This window comes from Pyxicephalus adspersus, chromosome 6 (assembly GCF_032062135.1).
Source record: "Pyxicephalus adspersus chromosome 6, UCB_Pads_2.0, whole genome shotgun sequence".
NCBI classification, from domain to species: domain Eukaryota; kingdom Metazoa; phylum Chordata; class Amphibia; order Anura; family Pyxicephalidae; genus Pyxicephalus; species Pyxicephalus adspersus.
This window is the reverse complement of record NC_092863.1, coordinates 95,383,893-95,410,531: the sequence shown is the minus strand read 5'-3', so window position 1 is coordinate 95,410,531 and position 26,639 is coordinate 95,383,893. Positions and strand designations below refer to the sequence as shown.

The following is a 26,639-nucleotide window of genomic DNA, read 5'->3' as shown; positions in this document are numbered from 1 at the left end:
TACACTTTAAGCTTGGAGTGTGAATGCAGACGTATCAATCTAGCTCTGGGGGGTATTAGAGGCTGAAATCCCCCAACACCAGACCTCTATTTGCCCCATCTGCCCCAACATGACAGCAGCAGTTGATTAACAGGCGAGCAGCCTCTGCAGTGACGCCTCAGATATGGGCGGGTCTATGGTACCAGCGCGCTCTCAGCCAATAGCACGTTGGATGGCAGAAGCCTATCAGAACACGCCATTCTGGCCAATCCCCTCAGAGCTTCCCGGAAGAAGCTGTCAGTCTGATGAGAGCTGCGTGTGTGTATGTGTGTCTTGTTGTCACCACTGAGCTCCGGGGACCCCTAACCCAGGGGCCACAGTGCGAGCTGAGCTGCCATATGCAGAGCTGGAGGTAAGGCGCTTCATTCATTCAATGAATTTTATTATATGTCTATAGGGGAACTACAAGTCCCAGCAAACCATGCTTACCTCACACTGGTTGTCAGGGGTAATTCTGCTTTATAATTGTCTCCAGAGCTGATAATTTAATTTGCTGAGTGCCCAGGGAATTTCCCTTCCCAATGCACAGCTCCTGGGGGAAGCCATTAACCTGTTGCTTCATGAAATGCTGATTATATTCCTGCAATTCATCACATTACCCACAGAAGCCAGCAAATCATAAATTTACACAGTGACATTCTGTTATTTAAATACAAAATATAGGGAATACTTGTAAGGAAAAAACACCATAACAATTTTCCAGGCCTCGCCCCTTCCAAGACATCGTCATGGAAACGTGCTTCAGAAATAAATCCCCCCTCGTTATCATCGATCCTAAAAATTTGTTCCTGTGAATATTGGTTCCTGAAAGATGATGATGAAAAATTTCTATATTTATAATTCATTTCATGCCTCCGAAAGGCTTTTTTGTGACCTGGTGTTCTCTGTCGCCTTATGATGGCAAATCTATCATTGAAATGTGTTCTTATGACCTTTTGTCCTCTGAAGGCTGGTATAAGGTGAATCAATGTCTCAGAAACACATTGCTGTCATCCCGGTTCCTCCAAAGGCTGATGAAGGCAAATCTTCTATTTATGAAGACCTGTTGTATTCTTAAGGCTGATATAGGGAAATCTCTAGTCCAGCCTTTCTCATTGGGGAACCCTTAAAATACCAGGTCCTCAGGGACACCCCCCCCTATCATTTCTATTAGTGTGGTGGTCTCTAAGAAGAATTCCTCTTACATTGGGAAGAATGTCACTCTTACAGATAGCCAAAAAGATCATTGGTGTCACTTTAAGAGTAACTAAACTGAAAAGTAGCTACTTACCTTCAATCCCGCAGCGATCAGTCCGGAGCTGTCTTCCATCGTGTGCCGCATCATCCCGGCATCGGTCTTTGGGCCGGCGCTCTTGGCGTCACCATCTTCTCTTCTTCTTTGGGGTTCTTCTTCCTATGTGACTCGACCCAGGCGCGAGATCGGGTGACATAGATGGGAAAAATAACATGCCAATCTCACTGCGCATGGGTGAGATGGGCTTTTTTTTCCCTTTTGATGAAAGTGCTCCTTAGATGTTCAGGCATGTGCAGAAGGAGCGCCCAAGAGCCTCCTGGGATGCGTGACGTAGGTATCTCGGGAGGCTCTGCACTCCCATTCATTCTAGGCAGTGAAAAATTAGTGGCGGTGCTCTACCCTTTGTTTTTTTTTAAAACAAAATGTTTTTACCTTACATATAAGGATTGTTTACCCTTTTATGTAAAGTGAAGATTAGGTACGCCTAGAGAGGGAAATTCCTAGTCCAGCGTTTCTCATTGGGGGAACCCCTGCTATCATTTCTATATCCACAGCTCACAGTATATTAGTGTGGTGGTCAGTGGGAAGAATTCCTCTTACATTGTTGGCCATTGGGAAGAATGTCACCCTTAAAAAGATCATTGGAGGTATCCTAAACAGACCTGGGAACCACAAATTGCTCATTGCTCAGGGAACCCTGGGTTCACAAAACCCTGGTTGAGAAACGCTGCCCTTGTCGAACAACACGTTCCTGTGACCTGTTGTCCCATGTCCTCTTAGGGCTCATAAATGGTAATTTCTGGCTCTAAAACGCATTCCTGTGACTTTTTGTCCTCCGGCCGATTAAGGCAAATCTGTGTCTGAAATATGTTCCTATATCCTGCTGTCTTTAGAAGACTGATGAGGAGAAATCTATTCCAAAAGTGCATTCTGCGACCTCTCATTCTGTGTCCTCTGAAAGGATGATGGAAGAATCTGTCCCCGAAACGCATTACTTTGAACTGTTGTCTCCCAATGACTGATGCGGGCAAATGTATCTCTGATATGCATTCTTGTTGTCTATTCAATGCTAATAATGCTAAAAATGACCTGCCATCCCGGGTCCACCGGAGGCTGATGAAGGTGTGGAGTCTGTATCTCCAAAATGTGTCATCACCTGAGCAGTGGTTGTTGTTCTGTTCATTCTGACAATTCCATGTTTATTAGTTGTCCCTCTGAGAATAACCAGGGCAGGATGAGTGTACCTGGAGAGAGCCCTGGATCTTACCCCCACCCTGCACATTTCCTTCCGTTATGTCAATACATATATTCATCATTTATCAAACTTGTTTTATTTTGATATTCATGTTTTACGGACATAAATAAGGCTGCCATTGCCTGCTTGCTGATTATGTCTCACATTTATCTTTTTCAAGCACCCAGCAGCAATGGCAGGTCCTGGATCCAGTCACTGCTGCATTCCCTGAATACATCATCTTAGATGCTGACTCTTCCAGGACCAACGCCATCCAGAAGTTACATTGTCCTCACTAATAGAGAATAGCAAGAAAAAAAACACACATGGAGCAGGGAAGAGGTTTTTTTTAGCAAATGACACTGCATATCTTTCCTGCCAGAAACCCTTCATTTCCTCTTGTATATTTCAGGTTTAGTTCTGCTAAAAATACTTAACCTCTTTCCCCCATTTTTCTGACCTACCCTTTCCTACTCCCCCCTGTGTATATATATATATATATATATATATATATATATATATATATATATATATATATATATATATATATTATTTGCTGTATGTTTGTTTACATCTAGTACTACAACTCTTTTTTATTATGGCTGTGCGTGGTCATTTCAGTCCCCTAGATTTCAATCAAGGTCAGTAATGTTCTCATAGAAGGGTTCGGGGCTGTACTGCACTGCTAGGACAATGCTTCATGTAAACAAAGAGTGGAGCTATGGCTGTCTGATCTCACAAAGTATGGATCTGCTGGGTGGTGGGGGAGGGATAGATGAAGGGAAAGGATAAGTAAAATAAGTGCACTTATCCTTTAAAATATCTGTAATTACTAAGCGTGTGCTATTGATTTCACTGCAGTGTTGCAGTTACATACCTGTAACACCTGTGCCATTTGGAAAAAGCAGCCCCTTCTGCAGAAATATTCACCCTTGGTTACTAATTTTAAGAATTGTAGAGTGGAAAGAAATGGGTAACCTACAGTAAGGCTTCATTCCCATAAGTGCATCGCATTGAAGAAACATTCAGCTTGTGTAGGTGCGCTGGGTTGCCATTCATTCTTAATGACACCTTAAAAGCACTTTTACAGCGCGCAGAATGTTCAAAGCACAGCATGCTCTACATCTCTGTGCTGTGTGCTGCGTTACGCTGCTGAACACAACATATGGCAATACGTATTTGGTTTGAGAAGCGCTGTCATAGTGGGAGTGAAAAAAATCAGATGGTAAGCTACTGTAGTGAAAGAGATGAGATTTTGATGGCTGCCATGAGTTATTGTTTCTTTTATTATTATTATTATTAATAATATTATTATTATTATTATTACTACTACACAGTAGTTACCATGCTGCAGTCATCACTTTTCTGGAAACAAGGGGAAGGAAAAATCACACAAATTATGATGTGTGGACTTATCTCCTACCTGACATGTCATACCTTGTAGGTCCAAATGGGGGGAAAAAAAGGGCATGGTTCCCATAATGCCCACAAAAACACAGGAAAAACATTCAAACTCCATTTACACTGCACCGAGTCTGGTGAATCAGTAGCTCCCATGTCCGTCACTGTTCATGCTGCATGCTTGATTGGCAACTAGTACTGCTCCTCTCTTTCTTTTACTTATTAAAGCAGTATTATCCCCAAATTTTTTAGGCTGGGTGGGAAGACGCTGTAGGCGAGTGGCAGCCTCTGTATTGTGATCCAAATTGGCAGTAACAACCGAAAAACAGCCGGGTGGTCACTGAAAAGTGCCAAGTGTAACACCCAGGTAAAAGGGATTGGGGAGAACACAGGAAAGGTAGCTAATCCCAAGGCAATAACACTGTGTGTACTAGTTGCAGCCCTTGGCCATCTGTATGTAAGTTGTGTCAAAATAACATCGGCATGACTGCAACAACATACATGTAACACCTCAGCTCAAAGGGAAATGAATGGGGGTGGCAGTAAGATAGGTAAGGTGACTCTGTTCCATTACAATCTGAAGCAATGGAAGAAGGGCATGTGTATGGTTTACCTACGGAAGAGATGACAGCAGGACACCATGTAGTACTTTTCAATTTCATATCCACTTGAGTGTCAGGACCTTGAGGTTTCCTAAGAGCACATTACCCAAACGGTTGCACTGCCTCTGCCAGCCCATCTTCTTCCCATTGTGTTTCTTGCTGCCATCTCCTTTGTAGGTAAACCATACACATGTGCTCCACAATCCATCCAAGCCACCTTCTTGCATTGCTTCATGGTCAAGTTCTAATGTTCACATGTCCAATGTAGTTACATTTTGTGTTTTTTTTTTTCGGGTCAGCTTGGCACTCTGGTTTGCAGGTAAGGCTATATTCAGACTGCTATTGAGGTGTGGTTAGGCTTCCTCATGCCAGTGAATTGTTGCCTTTGAGGGTATGCTACATAAAGCGTCACCCTGCAGCAGCCCCATAGAATAATGAATGGGGGCAGTTAGTGGTTTAGTGCCGCTCATTGCCACCGGATGTGAAATGTGCAAATCTTGGTTCTTTAGGAGTGACTGAGCGGCTGCTGGTAGCCTCACATTATTATTATTATTGGCCAGTGTTTATATAGCACTGACATATAACGTAGCTCTGTACAAAGTCCATAGTCATGTCACTAGCTGTCCCTCAAAGGGGCTCAAAATCTTATACCCCTACCATAGTCAAAAGTCTTTTACATAATCTAAGGTTAATCAACTTTCTCCCAAAATTTGTCTATCTGCATGTTTTTGGAATGTGGGAGAGAACTTGCAAACTCCATGCAGATAGTGTCCTGGCCGAGATTTGAACTTGGGACCCAGCGCTGCAAAGGCTAGAGAGCTAACCGGTGAGCCACAGTGTTATTATCTGCTACAGCTCTGAATCTGCCCAAAAAGCCCCCTACACATTGTGCCACAACGTACTATGTGCTCTGACACCTTTTTATAACGGTCAGCATCAAGTTTTTATAAATAAATGATTACATCAAATATTGTTCTTTTCAATGTGTTTAGCCTGGAGGATTTTGGAATAAATACCAGCCCCATAGTGTTTCTTTTTTGCCTCAAGCAGGTTATATAACCCAGCCTGCAAGCATTTCCCAAAACCAGAGACAGAATTTCTATTCCTATCATAATATTAATGGACAGATGGAAGGCTGGAACATTAATTACATTCCATACGGGGATGAAAGGTAAATGGATGGCGCAGAGAGCAGTAAAATAGAAAGAAACAAGGCAGGGTCCTCTGTCTCCTATTCAAGGTCATAAATAGAAGAAGGACGCAAGAAATATACGCGGGCACCTGGCTCGGTGTGCGTCTAATTAAACGGAGAGCCGGAAATAGAGTTTTACAGCAGCTCTGCCTTCATTTACTGGCTCAATCTATCCCTGCAGTGATTAATAGGTTTACAAAGCCGCTTCTATATTTCTGGGACAATGAATATTCAAATTCCATTTCTAGACTTCTAATGAGCAAAATTAAAGGAAATCTCTGTTCATCTTATATGCTAAATGTCATTTCATGTTATCAAAAAGGGCTATTTCATTTTCCACGCTGTAACTGTAATTTCCCAAAATCATCATAAGTGCCTGTTTATGCTGCAATCTTGCTTAATGCACAGTTTACCAATTTATATTGGTTACCATTCATTTGTAGTTACATGCTATAGAGAATCACAACTTGCAGATGTTCTGTGTGTTGCAGCGTGCGGAGTTGTAGAAAACAGGGCATTTTTTTTTTTTTACCTTCACTCTAAAGGCATTTAGCAGGTTCCCTAACTTAATTAAAATCAGTAGGCTGTCTAATGCACCCACCTAACAAATACTAATGCATTCTTTGTGGGAATGAGACCTTAAAATTACAATTTGCTTACTTAAAGCAGAACTAAACAGAAAATAAAAAACAATTTACTTGCCTTTAATCCCTCGAGGGCGCTGGACCTTCCCTCGATCCGGTCTTGCGTCGCCCTATTTCCAACCTTTGTATGGAAATAAAACCCATTTAAGGCTTAATCTATAGGGACATTTTCCCCAGCGTTTAACTAGAGGCTTTAAAAGCCTGTGCTTGAAATTCTTATGCATTCCAATAGGCTAATCTACACCAGGATGTTTCCTTGAGGCACGTTTATCTATAACGCTGCTTGCAACCTTTAAAAAATTAAAACGCTGGGTTATTGCTGAAAAACGCCCAAAAACATGAGTAAACGCTTTCATTGATTTCAGTGGGTTGTTTTCCTGTGTTTTTAAGCACTTAAACGCGGAAAAACGAGGTATAGATGTTTTCCAGCGTTTTAAAGGCAAGCTTTAAATTGCTAATAAAAGTGCATATAAACGCAGTAGGAACGTTTACATGTGTTACATGTAAACCCAGCCTAAGTTACATTCAGTGTTTCACAAAACGAGGAAGAGATCAAGAGTTACAGGCAGCTGAGGTTGTGTACAAATCTTTAATTGATGAGCTGCTCTATGAGGGAAAGCAGAATTAAACCCACATTACTCTCCCACCGCCATTTTCTTTTTCTGTAGCGGATCTTTGGCCATATTGAATGCCTGGGCCGGGGTGACATAACTTCTTTAGGTTGTTCATTGATTCCTGCCATGTTCAGGGGAAGTTGGGTTTGCTGGGTATCCTTTTTGCCAGATAACCCAAAAAATCAGGTAGTTTGGGAAGGGTTATTGCAGAAGGGACATCGCCTGTCTCTTCCTTCAATATTGAAGAACTTTCATTCAGCTTTAGCTACTTGGTAGGTAGAAGGGACAGGACCCCAACTGAGGCAATTTTACGTCAGCTGGTTCTTTCTCTTTTTTTAAACGTTCGTTTTTTATGTAACCAATACTTAAACTTTTTTTTTTTCATCATCTATTCTAGTTATGTTGCCCAGACAGATTTACTCTAACAATTTAAACTGAATCGGACTTCAGGCTGTTTTATACTCCATAAAAGCTTCATAATTTTGCAGCTGGATACTTAAATGAAAAAAAAAAACATTTTCTGGCTTCTCTCCCAGGGGAATTATTGTAAGTGGCAGTCATTATTAAGTTAATTACCGAAACGCTGTAATCCTGTTCAGTGGATGGGGCCTTCAGTACATTTAAACAGACGTTTTCTTTATTCTACTCCGTTTGAGTTTGATTTAAAATCTGATAGCGGCACAAACTTCTTGGCTGCCATTCTCGCTGCCGTCTCCTTTTTTATATTCTTGGAATACCATCTCCTTTAATGTAAACCTGTAATTAAATATTGAGGATGTCATTGCCAATGTCCTTGTAAAAATGCTGGCTGTCTATATGACTGTCCAAGTCACTAACCTTAAACCAGCATACAGACCAGAAACGTATAAAGAGGCCTTTCCACTCCTTCTCTGGGTCAGTGATTGAGAAAATTTTGCTGCATGAAGGGCCGCTTGATAGACAATTGGCATTTTTGAAGTTCACTAGTGGTAGCTTTCATGTTTTTCCCATTTTTGGTTTACTCTAAAGCAACCCTGTCACTAAAAACAAACTCATACCTATAAAAGAAGTGGGCACATACTTCCCTTTCCTGTCGCCTGTTCCAATAAACTCTGAAGTCACCTCCAGGAGTGTGGATCCGCTGACTCTCTTTATGCTTCCTCCTATCTAGGTAGAGGAAGGTCAGAAGGGTAATCTGTAAGAGCAACAGAGAACTTGTTGTTCAGGAATTGCCTTATTTCTAAAACTACTATAGCCACAAGATCCCTTTAAGCATTCAACGCTTGGAAAACCTGCATCCCATTTCCACTAACAGTATATGAAAGTACAGTTATATTAATAACAATGTCTTCTTTTTAGCTCCTCTACGCTCTTTTGCAAAGCTACAGCTTCAGGCAGAATGTATCTGTCCCTTATGAGCTGCAAGGACATGTGGGTGACATAATAGCTAAGGGGGTTCCCGGTATGTCTATTGCTCCTGGAATATTCTACTGGCTGCTGTAGCTATACAAGAGAGTGAAGTTCAACTAAAGGGGAGACAACACTGCTAAGTATTAGACGTATGCATTCAGATATAATTTGTCTTGAATGTGTTTGTTAACGCTATGTATATATATATATATTTTGTCATGTTTGACATGAACAAGTTCTCTGTTATTTATCGCTCTATTCCTGTGTTTTGCAGAATGAATTGCTGTTGAAATGGGCTGGCGGCGACCCAGGGATTTAGTGCCTTCAACGTTGCAATGGCTTCAGAGGTGGAGAAGGCAGACGCCCTCCTCCAGACATTCAGCGGTGCCTCTGTGGTCTCCAGCTTAGGCCTGGGCATCTTCTGCTTCCTGGCAGACAAGGTGCAGCAAACCTCCTTCATCCAGCAAAATGACTGGCTGAGAGCCACCTCTGACAGTGCCACACATGGGGTGATAGGCATGTGGTCCTGGGCCATTGTGATTGGCCTTCGCAAGAGAAGCGACTTCTGTGAAGTTATTCTTGCTGGATTCTTTGCTTGTATCATTGACCTGGATCACTTCTTCTTGGCAGGGTCTTTCTCATTAAAGGTAGGTGATGCTTTTCTACTTCCCAAAAAAGAATGCAAGTATTTGTTGAAGAAACCCTTTATTATTATTTACCCCCCATATTCAGAACATTTCCAGGTCCTGTCACTTTCACCTGCTCAACATCTCCAAAATCTGCCCCTACCTGTCCCCAGAGACCACCAAACTCCTTGTACATGCCCTTTTCATTTATTTCCTGGACTACTGTAACCTCCTCCTCTCTGGTATTCCACTAGCCCGACTCTCTCCTCTACAATCTATCATGAATGCTGCAGCCAGACTCATCCATCCTTCCCACCTACCTATCCTCCTACTTACCTGATACACACCCTTCCTACCGCTCCACGGTTCTTGTACCACTTACCTTTCTGACCTGATAGAAAAATACCCCCCTAGCTGCTCTTTCCGCTCCTCCAATCACCTGCTAATGACTTCCTCACTCATAACCTCATCGCATGCCGGCTCTAAGACTTTTCTAGAGCTGCCTCCACTCTGGTCTTCTTCGTCCTATTCAGCTTGCCCCTACTTTCTGCTCATTTGAAAGAGCCCTCAAAACCCATCTTTTCAAGCTCGCCTACCCATCTTCTTCTGTTTCCTAAACCCTCACTACTTCCTACCATTCCATCTCCCCCTCCTATTGTGTGATACTTCCCCCACTTACTAGATTGTAAACTCTTCTGAGCAGGGTTCTACCCTCCTGTGTCACTGTCTGTATCTGTCATTTGCAACCCCTATTTATTGTACAGCGCTGCGTAATATGTTGTCCCTATTTAAATCCTGTTTATTAATATTATTATTAATATTAATAATATTAATAATAGTGTTTTCAAGCAGCTAAAAGCTATTAAAAATGTAACAATATTACAATGGGATTGGCTTTTATGTATTGTATTACTGTGATTTTGCCTGCCAAGGTGTAACATCTGCAATCCTTATAATAAATAGTCCACTGAGACACAGTGATTGGGATTTGCAAGATGCCATCAGATAAATAATTTGCTCTGCATGTGCCATTTACATTTACATTTACAGGTCATAATCAACATTAGGAAATCACTGTTGAAGTTGATGGTAGAAGTGTAATAAGAGGGGATAAAAGGTTGTCAGAATGGGTTATGTGTATGCTTTTTGCACATCTTTATATTAGGTAGTCATCCTTGGGCATTCATAACTTTTTGAATAGCCTATTCTATACCTGCCTTATACAGGTAAAAAGCTTTATTAGGCAAAAAATCTGACTGCCTGCAGCCCAGCTTTCATTTAAGTCTGGACTTGCCATTGAGCTTACCTCCTCCACTGCCAGTATTTAGCGATTTCTTCCTCCCCTCTTGCCATAAGTCTTTCCCTTGCATATAAAATGTGGAGCTGATTGTTTGAGCTGTCAATCACTTGGGGAAGGTATGGGGATCGGGGAGAATCCTTAATCCCGGGAAGGCTCTGACCAGTAGCTGATCTGTAATTTTTTTTGCTGGGAAATTTAGAAAGTTGGGTAGCAAATTATTATTGGAGAGCGTGAGACATCCTGCAATACTATTTGTGTAATGCCAATTAAACCAAAAATCAACCAATCAAAACAAAACATTTCAAAAGTGATCTTGTTGATTAGTGTAAATTCAAAGTTTTTATCTTTTGAAACTGAACCTTACAAATTCAAAGTCTGCCATTTGTGGCTGTAGCTGTGCACCTATGAAACACAGCCAGAAACTCTCATTCATATTAGTTTCCTATCAATATATTGCAGTCTTTTGCTCACCATAAACAGCTTTCTCCTGCTGTAGATAAATGGTTATCCATTTATTGCAAAAATAATGAGAAATATTGTAATAAAGAGAAATGTTCTTTGGAATCTATTTTGCATACTTCTCCTACATCTAAATTAGACTTCCAGCGTCACAACGTAAATTCACAGACGAAAAGAAATGACTGTAGTGCAGTGTGTGAATCACATTTAGCTTATATTATAGGCATATTTTGTACACTCCTTTGCATTCATTTCACCTAACCTGATTGCTTTTACCATTTTCCTTATTTATTTCAGGTTTAGTTGACCCTTTACTCTGAGGTTTAGAATTGCAACTCATTGTTAGTTTTCTGTCATCAGTAGTGTGTCATGCTTTTAGCCTATGCAGTGTGGCAAATATAATTGGCCTGTAATCTTCGGCAATCAAGAAAGTTCTTTCACTGCCTGTTTCTTGATGAATCGCCCCCACCAGAATATTATTAGGACTTTTTGTGGAAATTGAAGCATTGGCATTGTTATTACTGATCGCCGTGGATCCTAGCAATGACACATCTGAGTGGTGGTGGCTCAATATTCAGCTTCTACCTAGAACGGTAGAAATGTCTCGAGCTCCATACACATGCCAGATAATCGTTCCATATTTCTTGGAATCTGACATCTGTGGTCACCCCACATTGCCCATTAATTTGGTTCAATAAATAACTGCAATGCCTACCAATGGAAGAGAGCACAGCGGGATAAACACCTATTACTGACCCAGTATTTTACCATTACCATACAGGTTATTGGTGTGCAGGGGCAAGTTTGACAAGATTAGGCAACGCCTTGCTCTTCTACTAAGATTGTCACCCCTGCAAAAGGCCCAGCATAGAATAAGGCATGGTCACTCCTAATCTGGGGAAACAATTGGAACTGCATGGAGCATATTTAATAATATTATTATTAATAAACAGGTTTTGAATAGCGCCACCATATTACACGGCTCTGTACATAAAATAGGGGTTACAAATGACAGACAAAGCCAGACAGCTACACAGGAGGAGGAGAAGACCCTGCCCCGAAGAGCTTACAATCTAGCATACAGGCAGCATGGCGATTGCAAAGTTTTGCATCTTCCCATTGTCCTGTCTGGATGGGAATACAGGATTGCTGGCTTTGTTTTAGAGGTGCAGGATCAATCTTCAGCTCACAGAACTGGAGCAAGCACGCAGCCACCTAATACCTGTATCAGGTAATGACTCCCTTGGGAATAAAACCAGACAGGAGATGACTCTGAAGTCTGTTTCTTACAGTAAATCAGCCCCAGTTATTTTGCTGTATTCTCACCTCCTTGGCTTTCTTGGGTGCTTCTTGCCAGTCGAAGCTCTGTTGCTTCAGGTCGAGCCAATAATAATGAAGGTTGTTTGTGTCCTGTTCCTCAGGGAAGCGTTTCTCTTCTAAATTGAAATTAAACGTCAACAGAGTTCCGTACGTGTGATCCATGTGTCTGCCGGCAGGTTATCTCTATGCCTGGGGAATATTTATTTTTATCTTGTTGCAGTGAAAAAGCTGTGCGGTAAAGGATAAACACGGCTACCCAATGTTTTTTTTTTCTATAATATCAGGTAGCATGGTGGCTCAGTGGTTAGCGATCTGGCCTTTGCAGCTCTGGGTCCCAGGTTTCAATCCTAGCCAGGACACTATCTGCATGGAGTTTGTAGGTTCTGTTCTCTCTGTGTTTGCTTGGGTTTCTTCCGGGTACTCAGATTACCTCCTACATTTCAAAAACATGCAGTTAGGTTATTTGGCTTCCCCCCAAATTGTATTAAGACTGTAATAATGACATATGACTATGGTAGGGACATTAGATTGTGAGCTCCTTTGAGGCACAACTAGTGACATGATTATAGACTTTGTAAAGTGTTGAATAATATGTTGGCGCTATATAGATATTCTGTAATAATAATAATATCTGTGGGTAGATTGCTTTAACATGAGATGCTATGAACTTGAAATGTAAAATAGTCTTTTCTCTGGCGGAGGCCGATCCTTGCTGCTTGGTGTGTGCATATTGATGAGTGTATTGATGTGTGGACTTTCAAGAATTGTGCTGAGTGTTACTTGCACCATTCAACCAAAATTGGACCATCACTGAATAAGTTTGGGAAGCGGTAGGGGAGGTTTGTGGCAAAAAGCAGATGATATTTGGGTGTTTCTGAAAAGAGTTAGGCTTTAACACTATGACCAGAGAAAGGTTTTATTTATTTATACCTGCTTTACACCTCCAAATACCAACCAGCTACATTCTATTGCAACCCATCACAAGTGCTGAAGGATGAGCTGCAGAAGATGTAAATGTCTGAGAAGAATTTTGCACCCTTAGCTATGACCTGTGGGATTTTTGCTATGCAGAAAAGTCCATTAAAGAGACTTAAATTTACTGCTTTGATCGATTTATTTATCTAAGCATTTGCAGTATATAGTGCTTACATCTTCTTCAGCCCATAGCAGTGTTTCTCAACCAATATTATGTGGAACCCTAGAGTCCCTCTGCTAGGGGTTCCTTGAGTAATGAGCAGTTTGTGCCTCTCGGGTCAGTGTAAGTGACACCAATGATCTTTTTGGCTATCTGTAGGGGTGACATTCTTCCCAATGGCCAGCGTACTAATGTACAGTAAGCTCTGTATGTAGTAATTATAGCAGGGGTCAAGGCAGGTTCATAGAGTTCCTGGAAGAAACTCATGCATATATGGTTGAGAACATACAAAGTTCCACGCAGTTAGTGTCAAGATTTGGACATGGAAGTCTAGCAATGCATGGCAAAGTTCTCGTCAAGTCACAAGTTAAATGTTCACACTATTAGCTCATCACAAAAAATGTATTCATCGATTTTATTTTTCTGCTATAATCTCACCCCCTACACTATGAATTGGGAATAAGAATAAATAATATCTGTATACTCTACAAATTAATGTAGCAAGTTATTGGAAAATTTTCCGGTAAAAGTAATAAATCTTCTGTTTTTTTATGTGATGAAGCATCAAGCTCTACAAAGCCTGAGGCGCGCACAGAATATAAAATGTCATCCATACAATACGGAGGAGTAGATACAATGCATGGCGTGCAGTCAGAGAAAGGTTTCTTCCCTCGTGTGATAAATGAAGGCCGCACAGTAAGCGTAAGCCTGCTTTCCCAGCAGGTCAGGATGATACCGGGTTAAATGATAATGATGTATTTGCAGCAAAATGAAAACACGCAGCTTTTTTGATGAACCATGTGGGCGGTTGTCTTAGAAACAGAGGACAAGTTCAAGGAACACAAACGTATGTTTAGCCTACCAGAATGGATGTCAGATTAATTTCAGCTCAGTAGATATGTCAGAGAGAAAGCCTTTTGCTTATGCACTAAATATTTCAGTAAGGTGGGGGAGTTTCAGTTTTGCTTCAGGCAGAAGAAAGCTGAGGAACTGCCCTGTTTTCTTATTTGTATGCCCAGAGAGAAGGATAGATAAGAATTGATCACTGATCGAACCTTTTTTGAGCCTCGGCACATTTTTTAAATTGAAAAAATCCTGCGCCATGCCACAAATCAAAAATGTTACAAAATGACACTCTGTACCTAATTCTCTTGTCTCGTAAGAATAAACAAGGCAATTAGGCTACCTACTGCCACCCACTGGCATGGAAGCGTATTACATTACTCTGCCAGTCACTACAGCACAGACACTCCACAATGGTAATTGTATAATTTCCCATGGTACACCTGAAGATCCCTCACCGTGGCACAGTGGTTGGAAATCACTGCTATAGACTGTAGGTTTTCATCCCCCGATATGAACATTTTTGCATCAAATCTTGTGTCTGTACAATGTTATATAATGATCAGTTCTGCTGGTTCACTAAATGACCAACAAGAATATTTGCTTCGGATTTCTGATGGGAGTACGCAGCAGAGTGCCTTCTGCTTACATAGAAAGGAAAAACTCTGACCATCTGCGTTGGTTCTACAGTTGCTGAAAACTATCCCTACGATGGTGTCATGGTAGCTGTATGTTTTATAAAAGTTTATGGCATTAAAAGAATCCTTTTTCATCTTGTATGAAGGCTAAAAGTTCAGCCAATTAAAGTAAGAAGTCACCTGGATCCTCAAAATTGCAATTTCTAGTATAGTTCAACAACTTCGCCAAGAACCCCCCGGCAATTTAACACCACAAGATGCAATTTAAAAAAGACAATTTTGTTAAAAGCAATTGGGTTTTCCACTTTTTGTTGCCTTTGATCTAGCCAATCATCAAAACTATTAAGTTCTCTTTGATTGCTTTGCAATTATAACAAAAATAGAACTGAAAGTTTTTTTAGGTATGACCAGGTTTGTGAACAAAAATCTTTTGTTGTCTGTGAGGTTCTGAAGTAATAAAATGTATTTTTTAATGTTCATGTAGAATAATGTAAGAAATAAACTCAGCTGTCCTCGCTCCATTGTGGATTCAGGATTGACCATGCAGGAAATAATATTATTATTAATAAACAGGATTTATTTAGCGCCAACATATTACGCAGCGCTGTACATTAAATAGGGGTTGCAAATGACAGACTAATACAGTCAGTGACACAGGAGGAGAGGACCCTGCCCCAAAGAGCTTACAATCTAGGAGTATTGACTGAACTCCTGTGCATGCTCATGGCAAATCAGTCATTCTCAGCAGCCAGGTATGTGGGGATCTTACACTAGGGATACGTACACACGTCAGATGATTCTCATCCGATAATGCCTCTGGGCTGATATAGGAAGAGAATTTGGCATGTGTGTACAGCGCTCATCGTCCGTCGCTCCAACGAATGTCCTGGCAGATTCAGGGACAATGAATGATCGTAATGAAAGTGAAGGGGGGAGAGCGCAGTGGGGTGCCGCTCCTTCATTCTCCCCCCTCCATAGAGCAGAATTGTGCTGTATGTACAAAGCTTGTTCATGCATTGTGCAGTCTTTTGTCATTGGAAAGGATCGTGAAATATCCAACGACAAATATTGCACGTGTGCAGCTCAGTGTAAATAAAGAAAATATTTCTAACGGGCAGGTAAGTTTGTTTCATAGCAGAAGGGATATCGCCTGTCTTTAATAAATAACCTGCCTGCTCAAAATACTTTATTGAGTTTGGTTCCACTTTAGGAAAATGTATTCACTCCTTCATATTCCAGCCAGAGCTGTGCAAGTCTGATGGGAAGCAACATGTTTGTTTTTTTTCATTGCAACCTATTGAAAGTAAAAAAACTCAAAAGCCAAAGCTGGCACTCCTGAAAAGGAACGGTCACTGTCTAGATGTATAAATCTCTTTATTCATATTTTTTAGGATGGTGAAATGGGATAACAATAAAAATACATTTACATTATAAATATCAAATATAAATTTAAACAGTTCAACAAGTCAGCCATAAGCCAAAGGGAGAACAACAATGGGGGAGGTCAGCAGAGTTTGTGAAGTAAATACAATGAGCAAAGTGAAGGGGGAGAACAAAAAGTCTTGCTTTTCATTGGAAAGAGTCCAGAGTTGCAATAAGAGATCCAGGGATCCCAGGTCAGTTTAAAGACTCTTCACTCCTCCAATGACCTACTCACGACTTCCTTACCCCCAACGTCATCACATGCACGGCTCCAAGACTTCTCTAGAGCAGACCCGACCCTCTGGAATGGTCTTCCTCGTCCTATTTAGCTTGCTCCTACTTTCTGCTCATTTAGGGAGCACTCAAAACCCATTTTTTCAATCTTGCCAACTCGTCTTCTTCTGTACTTTGAAACCATCACTACTTCCCACCATTACATATCTCCCATCCTATTGTGTGATACTTCCCCCACCTCTTAGATTGTAATATTTTCTGGGCAGGGTCCTCTCCTCCTCCTGTGTCACTGTCTGTATCTGTCCATCATTTGCAACCCCTATTTAATGTACAGCAATGCATAATATGTTGGTACTATATAAATCCTGTCTAATAATAAACACATTCGCAGTGTCCTTAACCCCCTAACCGCTAAGCCCGTAATTTCTCGCACTAAATATTTTTGCTCTTTTGGTTAACCCCGTATTTTTTCGCCTACACTAAAATCCCCACTTACCTGGTCCCGCTGTGCTAATCCAGCGTCGGTTCCGTTTTTATATTCATAATATCTACTAGAACCCTATTCGGACATATTTCTGTAAGTTACAGGTCTACAATTTAAAAAAAAAAATTTCATGAAAACCTGTGACGCTTTTGGAACAGAAATCTAGAAATCAGTGTAACGCTCAGGTGCTTAATGCATGTAAGTTTATCGTTGATCAAAATCCAAATAATCTTAGGATACAGAGCTGCATTGTTAATGGTGGGAGAATATGACAGAATATAGGCAGATAAACCATTTGGTATGTTTAGGTAATGTTGAACAGATCATACTGAACATACCTTCGGGAGTATTTGTTAATTACATTTGCATAATTATGAAAACCAAAACCATTGTAGTAGAACATATAACATAAAGCAAATATATTTGGCACTAAATAACTTTTTCTTTTCTCTTTTGCCAGGCTGCTCTCCATCTGCCTCATCGTCCTCCCCTGCACTGCTCCACCCTTATCCCCATCATGGCGCTCGCTCTGAAGTTCCTCATGCAATTCTTGAGACTCAAAGACTCTTGGTGTTTCCTCCCTTGGATGTTGTTCATCTCATGGACTTCGCATCACATCCGGGATGGGATCCGGCATGGGCTGTGGCTCTGTCCCTTTGGAAAGACGGCTCCTCTCCCATACTGGCTATATGTGGCTATCACTGCCACCTTGCCCAATCTGTGCTCGCTCATCATGTACCTCACTGGAACAAGAGAAATGATGACCAAGAAACATGGCATTCACATTGATGTCTGAGTGTGAGAAGTAAAGTTGTATACGTTTAGGTGTTTGCTTAAAGAGAACCTGTCAGCCTGCTACCTTTTTTTATATAATGCCTTCTGCACACTAATTTCCTTCCACATTTCAAAAACATACTGATGGCTTCACCCAAATTTGGGCCTAGATTACATTAGTTTTTGAGCATTTAGTGACAATGACTATGGACTCCATAAGGAGCTGTGTGAGAAGAAGGTGCTATATAAATAATCAATGTATGGTAATATATATGCAGATACAGTGTTCTCCCCGTCCTCTTTTACCGGGCGCACCACTTTTCAGTAACCACTCGGGTGTTTTTGGGTGGCTACCGAAAAGTTGGCTCACGATACATGGACACAGCCACCTGCATCAGCTTCTTCCCACCCAGCGTAAAAACGTGTGTGTCTGTGTGTGTCTGTGTGTGTCTGTGTGTGTGTGTGTGTGTGTGTGTGTGTATGTATGTATGTATATGTACATGTGGTATATAATCATTCTGGGAAGGCACACTGATCCACAGCAATAAAAAAAAATAAAGAACCCCTAATGGGTTTATTTGATTTAAGCGATACAACTTAAAATATTCTTTACATGGTTTTACTAAGGATGTATATAGTGTAAACTACATTTAATGACCAAATAATGTTGTTTTGTGAAAAACACCAAACATAACAGCAGCACTATGTGTTGGTTAACGGAACCACTTTGTAACTAAATTGATCTAAACTCGCCTCTCCTTGCTCCATCAATAAACAGGCTAACTTGATTGGCCAGGTCATAATGGTGGCAACTTTGATGCTTTCTAAAGCAAAAAGACAAAAAAGAAAATCAGATCAACTTAATCAATCTCAACTCCAAACTAAAAAAAAACATACTCTATATCAGTAGTTTACCTTATTTGAGTTTTATAATATCATTCTTTTTTGTTTCCCTGTTTTTACTTTGCTGTAAACCTGGAATATCTTACCAGGTCCTACAACTACCTGCCCTAGCATGACAATGTTCCTGAACAAAGGGAAGCTCTATTAACCTGGTGTGTACACAAAGACTTGAAGTGTCAGCCCGGGCTGCGTAAGGCATTTTGGTTGGAGAAATGTACTTCCTTGATGCTGATCTGCATTTGCTTGCATGGTGCAGGCACACAAAAGGAAGTGGCCCAAAGAATAAAGATAGATGTGCATGATCATAAACATTTATTGGTTTTGAAGAGTATAGTGCACTTAAGGACAATATGTATTAGATAATTGTGTACTCAGTAAAGTCCGACATGGAAAATGTTCACTTGCCTGAACTAGAGGACATAACCCAGATACTTAATGTTTCTCGTTATCCTAACCTTCAGTTTTTGCATTAGCATGCTCTGCAAGCTACATATATGTGTTTGTGACAATACAAATCATTTTTCAAGCACCACTCTCACAAGCCATTGAATAGTCCTGGGGTTCTGTGTGTTAGCTGTCTTTATAACCAACACGGTGACCATAGTTTTCCTGTGTAAGCAGCACTATATAGGGGACCAGAAGTACCAGGCTGACCGGTTCTCTTAAATAAAAGTGCACAGTTTCATGGATTGTAATAAGGATATCTCCTTGTGTATAAATTCCACATATGCACATGAAAAAGCTACTGAGCTTAGTTAATTGTGTAAATCACAAATATGCTACTTTTACTAAATTGTATAGATGGTTTATTTTTTAATAGAAATACGTGTTTTATTTTGCAGTGCTGTTTCTGTAGATAGCACTCTTTTGGCTGTGTAGATGTTTACAGGGCCTGGTAGGCCTGCACCACGGCTCACGCTGTAAAGGTACAAATTAATTTTTACAAGAGACATTTCACCTCTCCAAAAGCTTGTGTAGCAAACATTCCCTTTCTCTGATGTACTATAATGCAGCAACACAGCCTGGGGCAGTTCCTAGCAATAGGCTCACTGATAGAGTCCAATAATTAATGTCTGGGATACAATGTAGTTTTGTGGACCTTTTATCATTTTGCTGAATAGTTTGTTGGTGGGGCCACTGATCTATTCTGTGTTCACCTGGGGTCATAATCTTTGGGTGATTATCAGGTGTGGAAATTGGGCTTCTTTATTAGTCCAATCAGGTTTGGGTCAATTAGCAAAGCGTCTGTGCACGCAGATTTATGTGACAAGACTTGATGTGTTGTGGGCATCTCAGGCTACAATCCAGACTAAGCAGGGTTCTGTGGAGCCCTAAGATTCCTCCAGAGGTTGCTAGGGGTTCCTTGAGCAATGAAAAATTACAAACTGTCTCCTAAAAACCACTGTTTTTACAGTATTGTATAGCTTAATAAATTGCTGGATCACCCAGGTTCCTCCATGATGGTCCATCTTCTTCAGTCTTGGAGAAATAAATCGGACACAATGGCTCTGATTTATTAAATTTCTCCAAGGCTGGACAGGATACATCTTCATCAGTGATGCTGGATAATCCAAAAAACCTGGAATGGATCTGGCCCAGGACTAAAAAACATTTGCTAACAAATAGAAAATGACTTTTAAAAATCCATTCCAGGTTTGCTGGATCCCAGCTTCACTGGTGAAAATGTATCCTCTCCAGCCTTGGAGAGCTTTAATAAATCAGACCCGATGACTTCTGAAATCCTCACTAGGATTTCAATTGTCAATCTAAGTTTCCACCATTCAACTTTTTTTCTCACTGGGGTAGGAGAGTGAAAGTTAAGGGAAAGAGGACTTTCACTACCAATGAGAAGCATATGACAAGTACACCTATTAAACCTTCACCACTAGAAAAAAAGTTTCAGCCAGCCAATCATGGTCAGAAGTCATTGAAGTCCTATAAATGCAGCGACCAGCTTTCATTTCGCGCTAGGAAGTCAGAATTGTTCATCTATGATATCACATCAAGGAACATTTCATCAACGAAATAAATCTTTCAGTTTGAAGCCAGTTCTGAAAATATTTTCGGGTGATGTGCATCTTTATAACACGCTGGATTCAGATGGTTTGTGCATTGTGTAGATTTCATTCATTCATTTAACTACTTTGTAAACCACTTCTACATCACCTAAATAGTTCATCTAGATCAGAACCAGCACATCAAAAGCTTCCATGATTTACAACACTTTACAGACTGAGATAAGTGGTCAAAACGTATGTTGTGTGAAGAAATTAATAAATTAATATCAAAATAAATGGTAATAGTGTGATTTTTTTCTTTCTTTCTTTTCTTTTCCTGTAGGACCAACTTTTGCTTTGCCCATTCATGTTACTTAAAGTGGAACTAAACGGAAAATTAAAAAATTACACTTACCTTTAATCCCGCAGTTCCCTCGATGGCCCTGGATCTTCCCATGTTCCCATTCTGTTCCCATGTCGTCCTGGAATTCCTCATCGACCTGACGCAGGGCTAGCGCTGGGCGCCGCCATCTTCACTATTCACTGGCCAAGTGTGAGATCGGTTGACGTAACCGGCTGTAAAGGGTAAAAAAGAGAGAGCGGATCTCACTGCACATGTGTGGCATCTCTTTCTCCTTATTGGAAAAAATGAGATGGGGCAGACGGAGCACCCAGAGCCTCTTGGGATGCGTGACGTATGTATTCCGGGGGTCTCTGCGCTCCCAATGATCGAGGCAATCAAGACTTAAGTGCTGTGCTGCACTTTTTTTCCTTTTCCTTTACATATACATATTTACATATAATACATATATATCTTTTTCCTTTACATATACATATTAACATAATCTTTTTCCTTTACATATACTCTTTTATGTAAAGTGAAAATGTCGAGTTTAGGTCTGCTTTAAAAGTTCACCTTGGGATGTCTTTTTTTTTGCAGAAAGGACATTACATTTTCACATATTTTCACGTTTACTTTATTATGACATGAAACTTTTCCCATGTTTTCATTTTTATTAATCTTCCTTTATTTATGTCTCTGACGGCTCTATCATTGCGAGAGGAAGAAAGGTAAAATCACCAATAGTTACCTATGGCACTAAAAATGATAGGATTGTAACCTCTACTACTCTATTAACGTTCAAAAACAACTGTGTTTCTGCATATGTGTCTATCTCCAGGCCAGGAAGGATGGAGTCACCCAAACAGTTCTATTCAATAGCAAAAATTAAAAAATATGGCTGTAGATTCTCTCAAATTCCAACCTTCCCAAAAACAGTGACAATGTTCTTGTATGGTCCACTCTGGAGCCGTTCTGGTTATATCATGTAACCTCTGATGTCCCCTTCATCGCTCGTGCTCATATCCTAAACTGCAGCACTAATGAGAAGACCAGAATTCAAGCTCTTCTGAACCTCTTAATGCTTCCACAATATCTCCAAAAATAGAAATAAAAGGTTTTGGCAATTGCATATTTTAGCGACATTTCTATTTTGTACATTGAGCATTTTAGGAGATGATGATAAGATAAAATGGATATTCATGCTAAAGTAAATCATCCATTGAAGAGAATGAAGCTGAATTCATTTCTGTGGTTTTTGTGCCTTTTTATGACCAGGAGAATGTTGGAGACATCTAGTGGTCAGATTAGATTATTACCACTTTTATTACCAACCTTATTTAGGAATGTCTTACTACATAGGTCTGATTTCTATTGCAAAGAACTAAACAGACTGGTTTGTGTGAATGTGGAACAACCTCTTTGGCGAAACTATATCTGAAATGAATGGATCACCTATTCATTACAAATTGCCAGCTAACATTCTAAATTAGCCAAATATGAAGGTCTGTGTTTACAAAGCCCCAGCATCACTTGCAGAAATATTTGATAATTTTGTGTGTTTTCGGCATCCAAACACTTCTTCTGTAAATTTCCCTTAATCTGGAGTACTGAGTGGAGCATATTAGTATGGAAGTCCTAAGATTTTTGTAATTGCCATTTGTCTCTCAAAGTATGGTATTACTCCAGCTGTATGGATGATAAAAAAACATTTTCAATATTGTTTGCAAAACTGCATGGGTTCTTTTACATGAGTTGTTTTTTTTTTTAATCTCGATAACTTTGCATCAAATAAGTCAGTTAACCCCTGGTCTGGATTTGATGAGACTATCCTGGGATTTTACCTCATTGTGACCTCCTTGTGAACCGGCTCCTGCATTGTACAGGATGAGGAGGCCGAGCATCTCAGCATTTGAGAGAACCAAGAAACATGATAAGGTTCTTCACCCTATTCACCATCTGCTAGACAAAGCAAGAGTTGACCTGGGGTGAACAAATCTTATTCAGCACTGAAGAGTCTTAACAAAATACAGTTCTCCTGTTTCCCAACCAGAAACGTACTCACTAAGGTCTTGACTAAGGTAGTTTGGATCTCCCGCCCCCACCCCCTTAAAGAAAAACCCCAACCAAGATTTTTCCCAACCAAAACATTTCCCGCACCCAACTTACATTTAAATTTTCCCGCACTTCCTCCGCCATTGCCTACCAGCCAATACTCTTCACCCCAAAAACGCACAGACACCTTCCTTGGGTTTAAATTGGCTGGCAAGCAGCCATTTATTACAACAACATAAATGACCCTAAATAACCATTAATTATAACCATATTTACACAACATATAAATATTATCTCAATTAACATAAATTAACATATATAAGGCCATATAACAATAATATACTCTTTACATATACTTTACATTTTATTACTATAAACCTTTTCCAACCAATAAACTATAACACAACCCCATTTTTACTGTGCCCAATTGTACTTCAACCACCAAACAACCCCGGTTTACTCCACCAAGCTGCAGGTCTAGGAAAACAGGTAAAGTCCGTTCCACCAAAAATTGTTTTACCATACACTGGCCCCTAGCCGCCCAGCGCCGCCTCAGGGGCCCCACCATAACACCATTTAAATGGGCACCCTACCAATGGGTTGCCCTCCCCAATTACCAACAGGACTCTTACCCTCCTAAACCCCAACCGACTACACACATAACCCTGCTCTAAAGGAAGAGTGGGTGGGAATTTCCAGAAAAAACTGTCCCTCACTCCTGATGGACCCTCTTACTTAAACCCTTCTATCCTCCTCCCCTTAGCTTCCCACCAAACCTCTAGCTAATCCCACCCCTCCTTGAACTCCTTCTCACACGTTAACCCCTGAATAACCTAACAGGAACAAAGAAAGAGGGGGGGTGGGGGCTGCCCAAACAGCCAGTCATGCCGGCCCTACGCTCAGGCCTCCCTTTATGTTTCCTGGAGAACATTGCTCTGCCCCTTTGATTATATTCAGCAGTGCTTATTGAGATCACAGGTTTTCTTCTTGTCATTTAAATACAGATCTAAAGAAAGTTTAGGTGTTCTATAGGATATACAGCCCCCACACCCCAAAGCACTTTTAAAGTTATGTTTCTAATTGGCCTGTTGATGCCATAGTTCAGGATTTCTCAAACTTTTTAACACGGGAACCCCATGAAATAACTTTCAGGTCCTCAGAGAACCCCTACTACAATTCTATGACCTAAGATTTCTACATTGCTCATGGCTCGAGGAATCCTAAAGCTCTATGGAACCCTGGTTGGGAAACCGTGCCATAGACCCTTCTTCTCTGGCAGTGTTCTTGCATTAAACTAGAACTAAACCCATCGATACTCCCCTGTCCCTGTTCTGTCCCCGCCATCCTCTTTCTTCTCTTTCATAATCTGATCTTCAGCCATCTTGATTAGCCAGGCTGGGATGATGTAACTCCTACAAGGGAATGCGGGGCATCCCTGCTAACAAATGCTGAGCTGCACATGTTCCACTGTTTTTGCTTGGGAATACTGTGTGTACTCATGGCTTATCCACTTTACATTTTCCTCCATCACTGGTAACACAAGCAGGGAATGAGCCAGGCCAATGGCGTGTAATAAAAAAAAATATCTGGGCCGGTTCCAGAAATTGCATCTTACATAGATTTTAAACCATTTTTTTTGTCCCTAACCAGTTGGAAAGATTTCTCTTTTTCATGTTTAGAAGATGCAACAGGAAATAGAGAAAATGTCATAAAAATAGGGGAAAATTCCATTTTGGTGTTTGTTGGAAGAGATGTTGCTTTTTAAAGATTTCCTCAGTTCAAGTGTCAGCTGTAAAATAATTTCCATCACTCTCTAATAATTTCTCCAGGTATACAGGCAGCTTTGTATTCATAATTACAATGTATACCTGGATTAGATCTGGTTGTCTGTCTATTGCAAGACAAAGTTCATGTGCAGACAAAATTATACTGATCAGTGGGATAACCAAATAACCAGCTACTTTTATTCTGCAGTCATAGCACCTGATTAATTAAAGCTCTCCAAAGCTGGAGACGATATTCTTTTATTAATGAACCTGGGTGATCCAAAAAACCTGGAGTGGATCTGTCCAGGATTGAAAACTTTTGCTACTAAATAGCAAATCCATTCCAGGATTGATGGATCACCCAGCTTCACTGGTACAAGTGTATCCTCTCCATCATTGGGGAGCTGTAGTAACTCAGGCCCATAGTCTGGGGCAGTTCCAAAATGCCCTGGCTCAGAGGAAGTAGGTTGAATGAAAGTACTGTTGGGGAAATCTTTAAATTGGGTGAATATTGCAGCAAAATTTGGCTTTGTATTTTACATTTTAATCAGCATTCCCTCTTTTTGTTTTGACTGGAGTTCTGCTTTAATATTTAGCAGAGCTGCACCATACCAATTAAAGAACAGACCATTCTCCAGCTTTGTTTCCTATTTCCTGATACATCTGCAGCCTTAACTTTAAGATGTCAGGCAATGATTTGTTTACACTAATTTGGCAGCGGCACTATCAATACGGGTTAGCCTGGTTTTGTGGTGGGGTTTGAGCAGATTCTATTTCATCATCACAGGTGTGTTATAAATACCACACTGCTGGCTTTTTTAAAATAACAAATGCATTTCTTTAGAAAAAAGAATAAAAGGTTAAAGTAAAACCAAAAAGTACTAAAAAATACTAACAGGTTCTCTTTTTCAAAAGGTAATACCCCTCCTGCAATAAAATTACCTTACCTGCCTGTTCACAATTTTTTAATTACGCCTACTTGTCCTTACTTCTTTGCAGATGCCCCCATCTTCATCTGGTCCTCTTCTGGGATTTTGATAAATCACTAGGGATGTTTTCTATAGCCATTTTTAGGAACCTTGGACAACGTAGGGCTACTTTTAATCTGTTTTTCTGTTCCATTGATCTCCAATTGTGCTGATCAAATGTTTATGCTACAGTGGGAAAAAATTGACCCCTTAGAACTGAAACTAATTGCTGTGATTTCACTTGGTTAACAGTCACACTGTTGCTAAGTACGTTTCCTAAAAGTACTCTACCCCTTTTTCCCTTAGTACTTTGCAACAAGTGTTTTTTTTTAAACATATCTGTCCCTACAGGTTTTTCTCAATTCCTATCCCAGAATAACAGAAAATTGCACCTTGGTCAGCTGTGCACCATCTTTTAAGGAGGGCTGCTGACATCAGCCGCCGCCCTCTGTATAAGACAAAGACAGGTTTTCCTGGGTAGCAGCCTGTCATTGTATGATCCTGTGCTGTTAAAGGTTTAGGAATACTTTGAATCCATTTTTTTTTATCCACTGACCTCTAATCGTGCTGAACAAATAATGTTAAAGTGGGAGAAATGCCCTTGAGTAAGTAAAATTACCTTCTGTGATTTCACTTGGTTGCAGTCACAGTATGAGACAATGGGCATATTTTATTAGCAACGGTTGGAGCAAAATTGCCTGTGTAAAACTGGAAATAATTGTTGCGATTTCACTTGGTTAACAGTCACACTGTTGCTAGGTACAGCACTTCACTTTGCAGCAAGCATTGTGTATCTTTTTATCATATCCGTCTCTACAGTTTCACTTACCGTATTTTTTGCCGTATAAGATGCACTTTTTCTTCCCCAAAACTGGGGGGAAAAAGTTGGTGCATCTTATACGACAAATACTGTGTTATAAAATAATTAAAAAAAGATACTCACCCGATACCTGATCCTGCGTGTGTCTCCTCTCCTCGCTGGCTGCAGCGTGTGTCTCCTCTCCTCGCTGGCTGCAGCGTGTGTCT

General features: G+C 40.5%; 1 protein-coding gene across 1 annotated transcript; it reads left to right on the top strand.

The window, feature by feature from the left end:
* Window positions 1-264: 264 nt before the first annotated feature.
* Window positions 265-20,781, top strand: TMEM267 (transmembrane protein 267). The gene is made up of 3 exons (XM_072416674.1): window positions 265-391; window positions 8,624-8,996; window positions 17,271-20,781. The coding sequence occupies exons 2-3, from the start codon at window positions 8,685-8,687 to the stop codon at window positions 17,604-17,606; spliced, it is 648 nt and encodes a 215-aa protein (XP_072272775.1). The 5' UTR covers window positions 265-391; window positions 8,624-8,684; the 3' UTR covers window positions 17,607-20,781.
* Window positions 20,782-26,639: the final 5,858 nt, after the last annotated feature.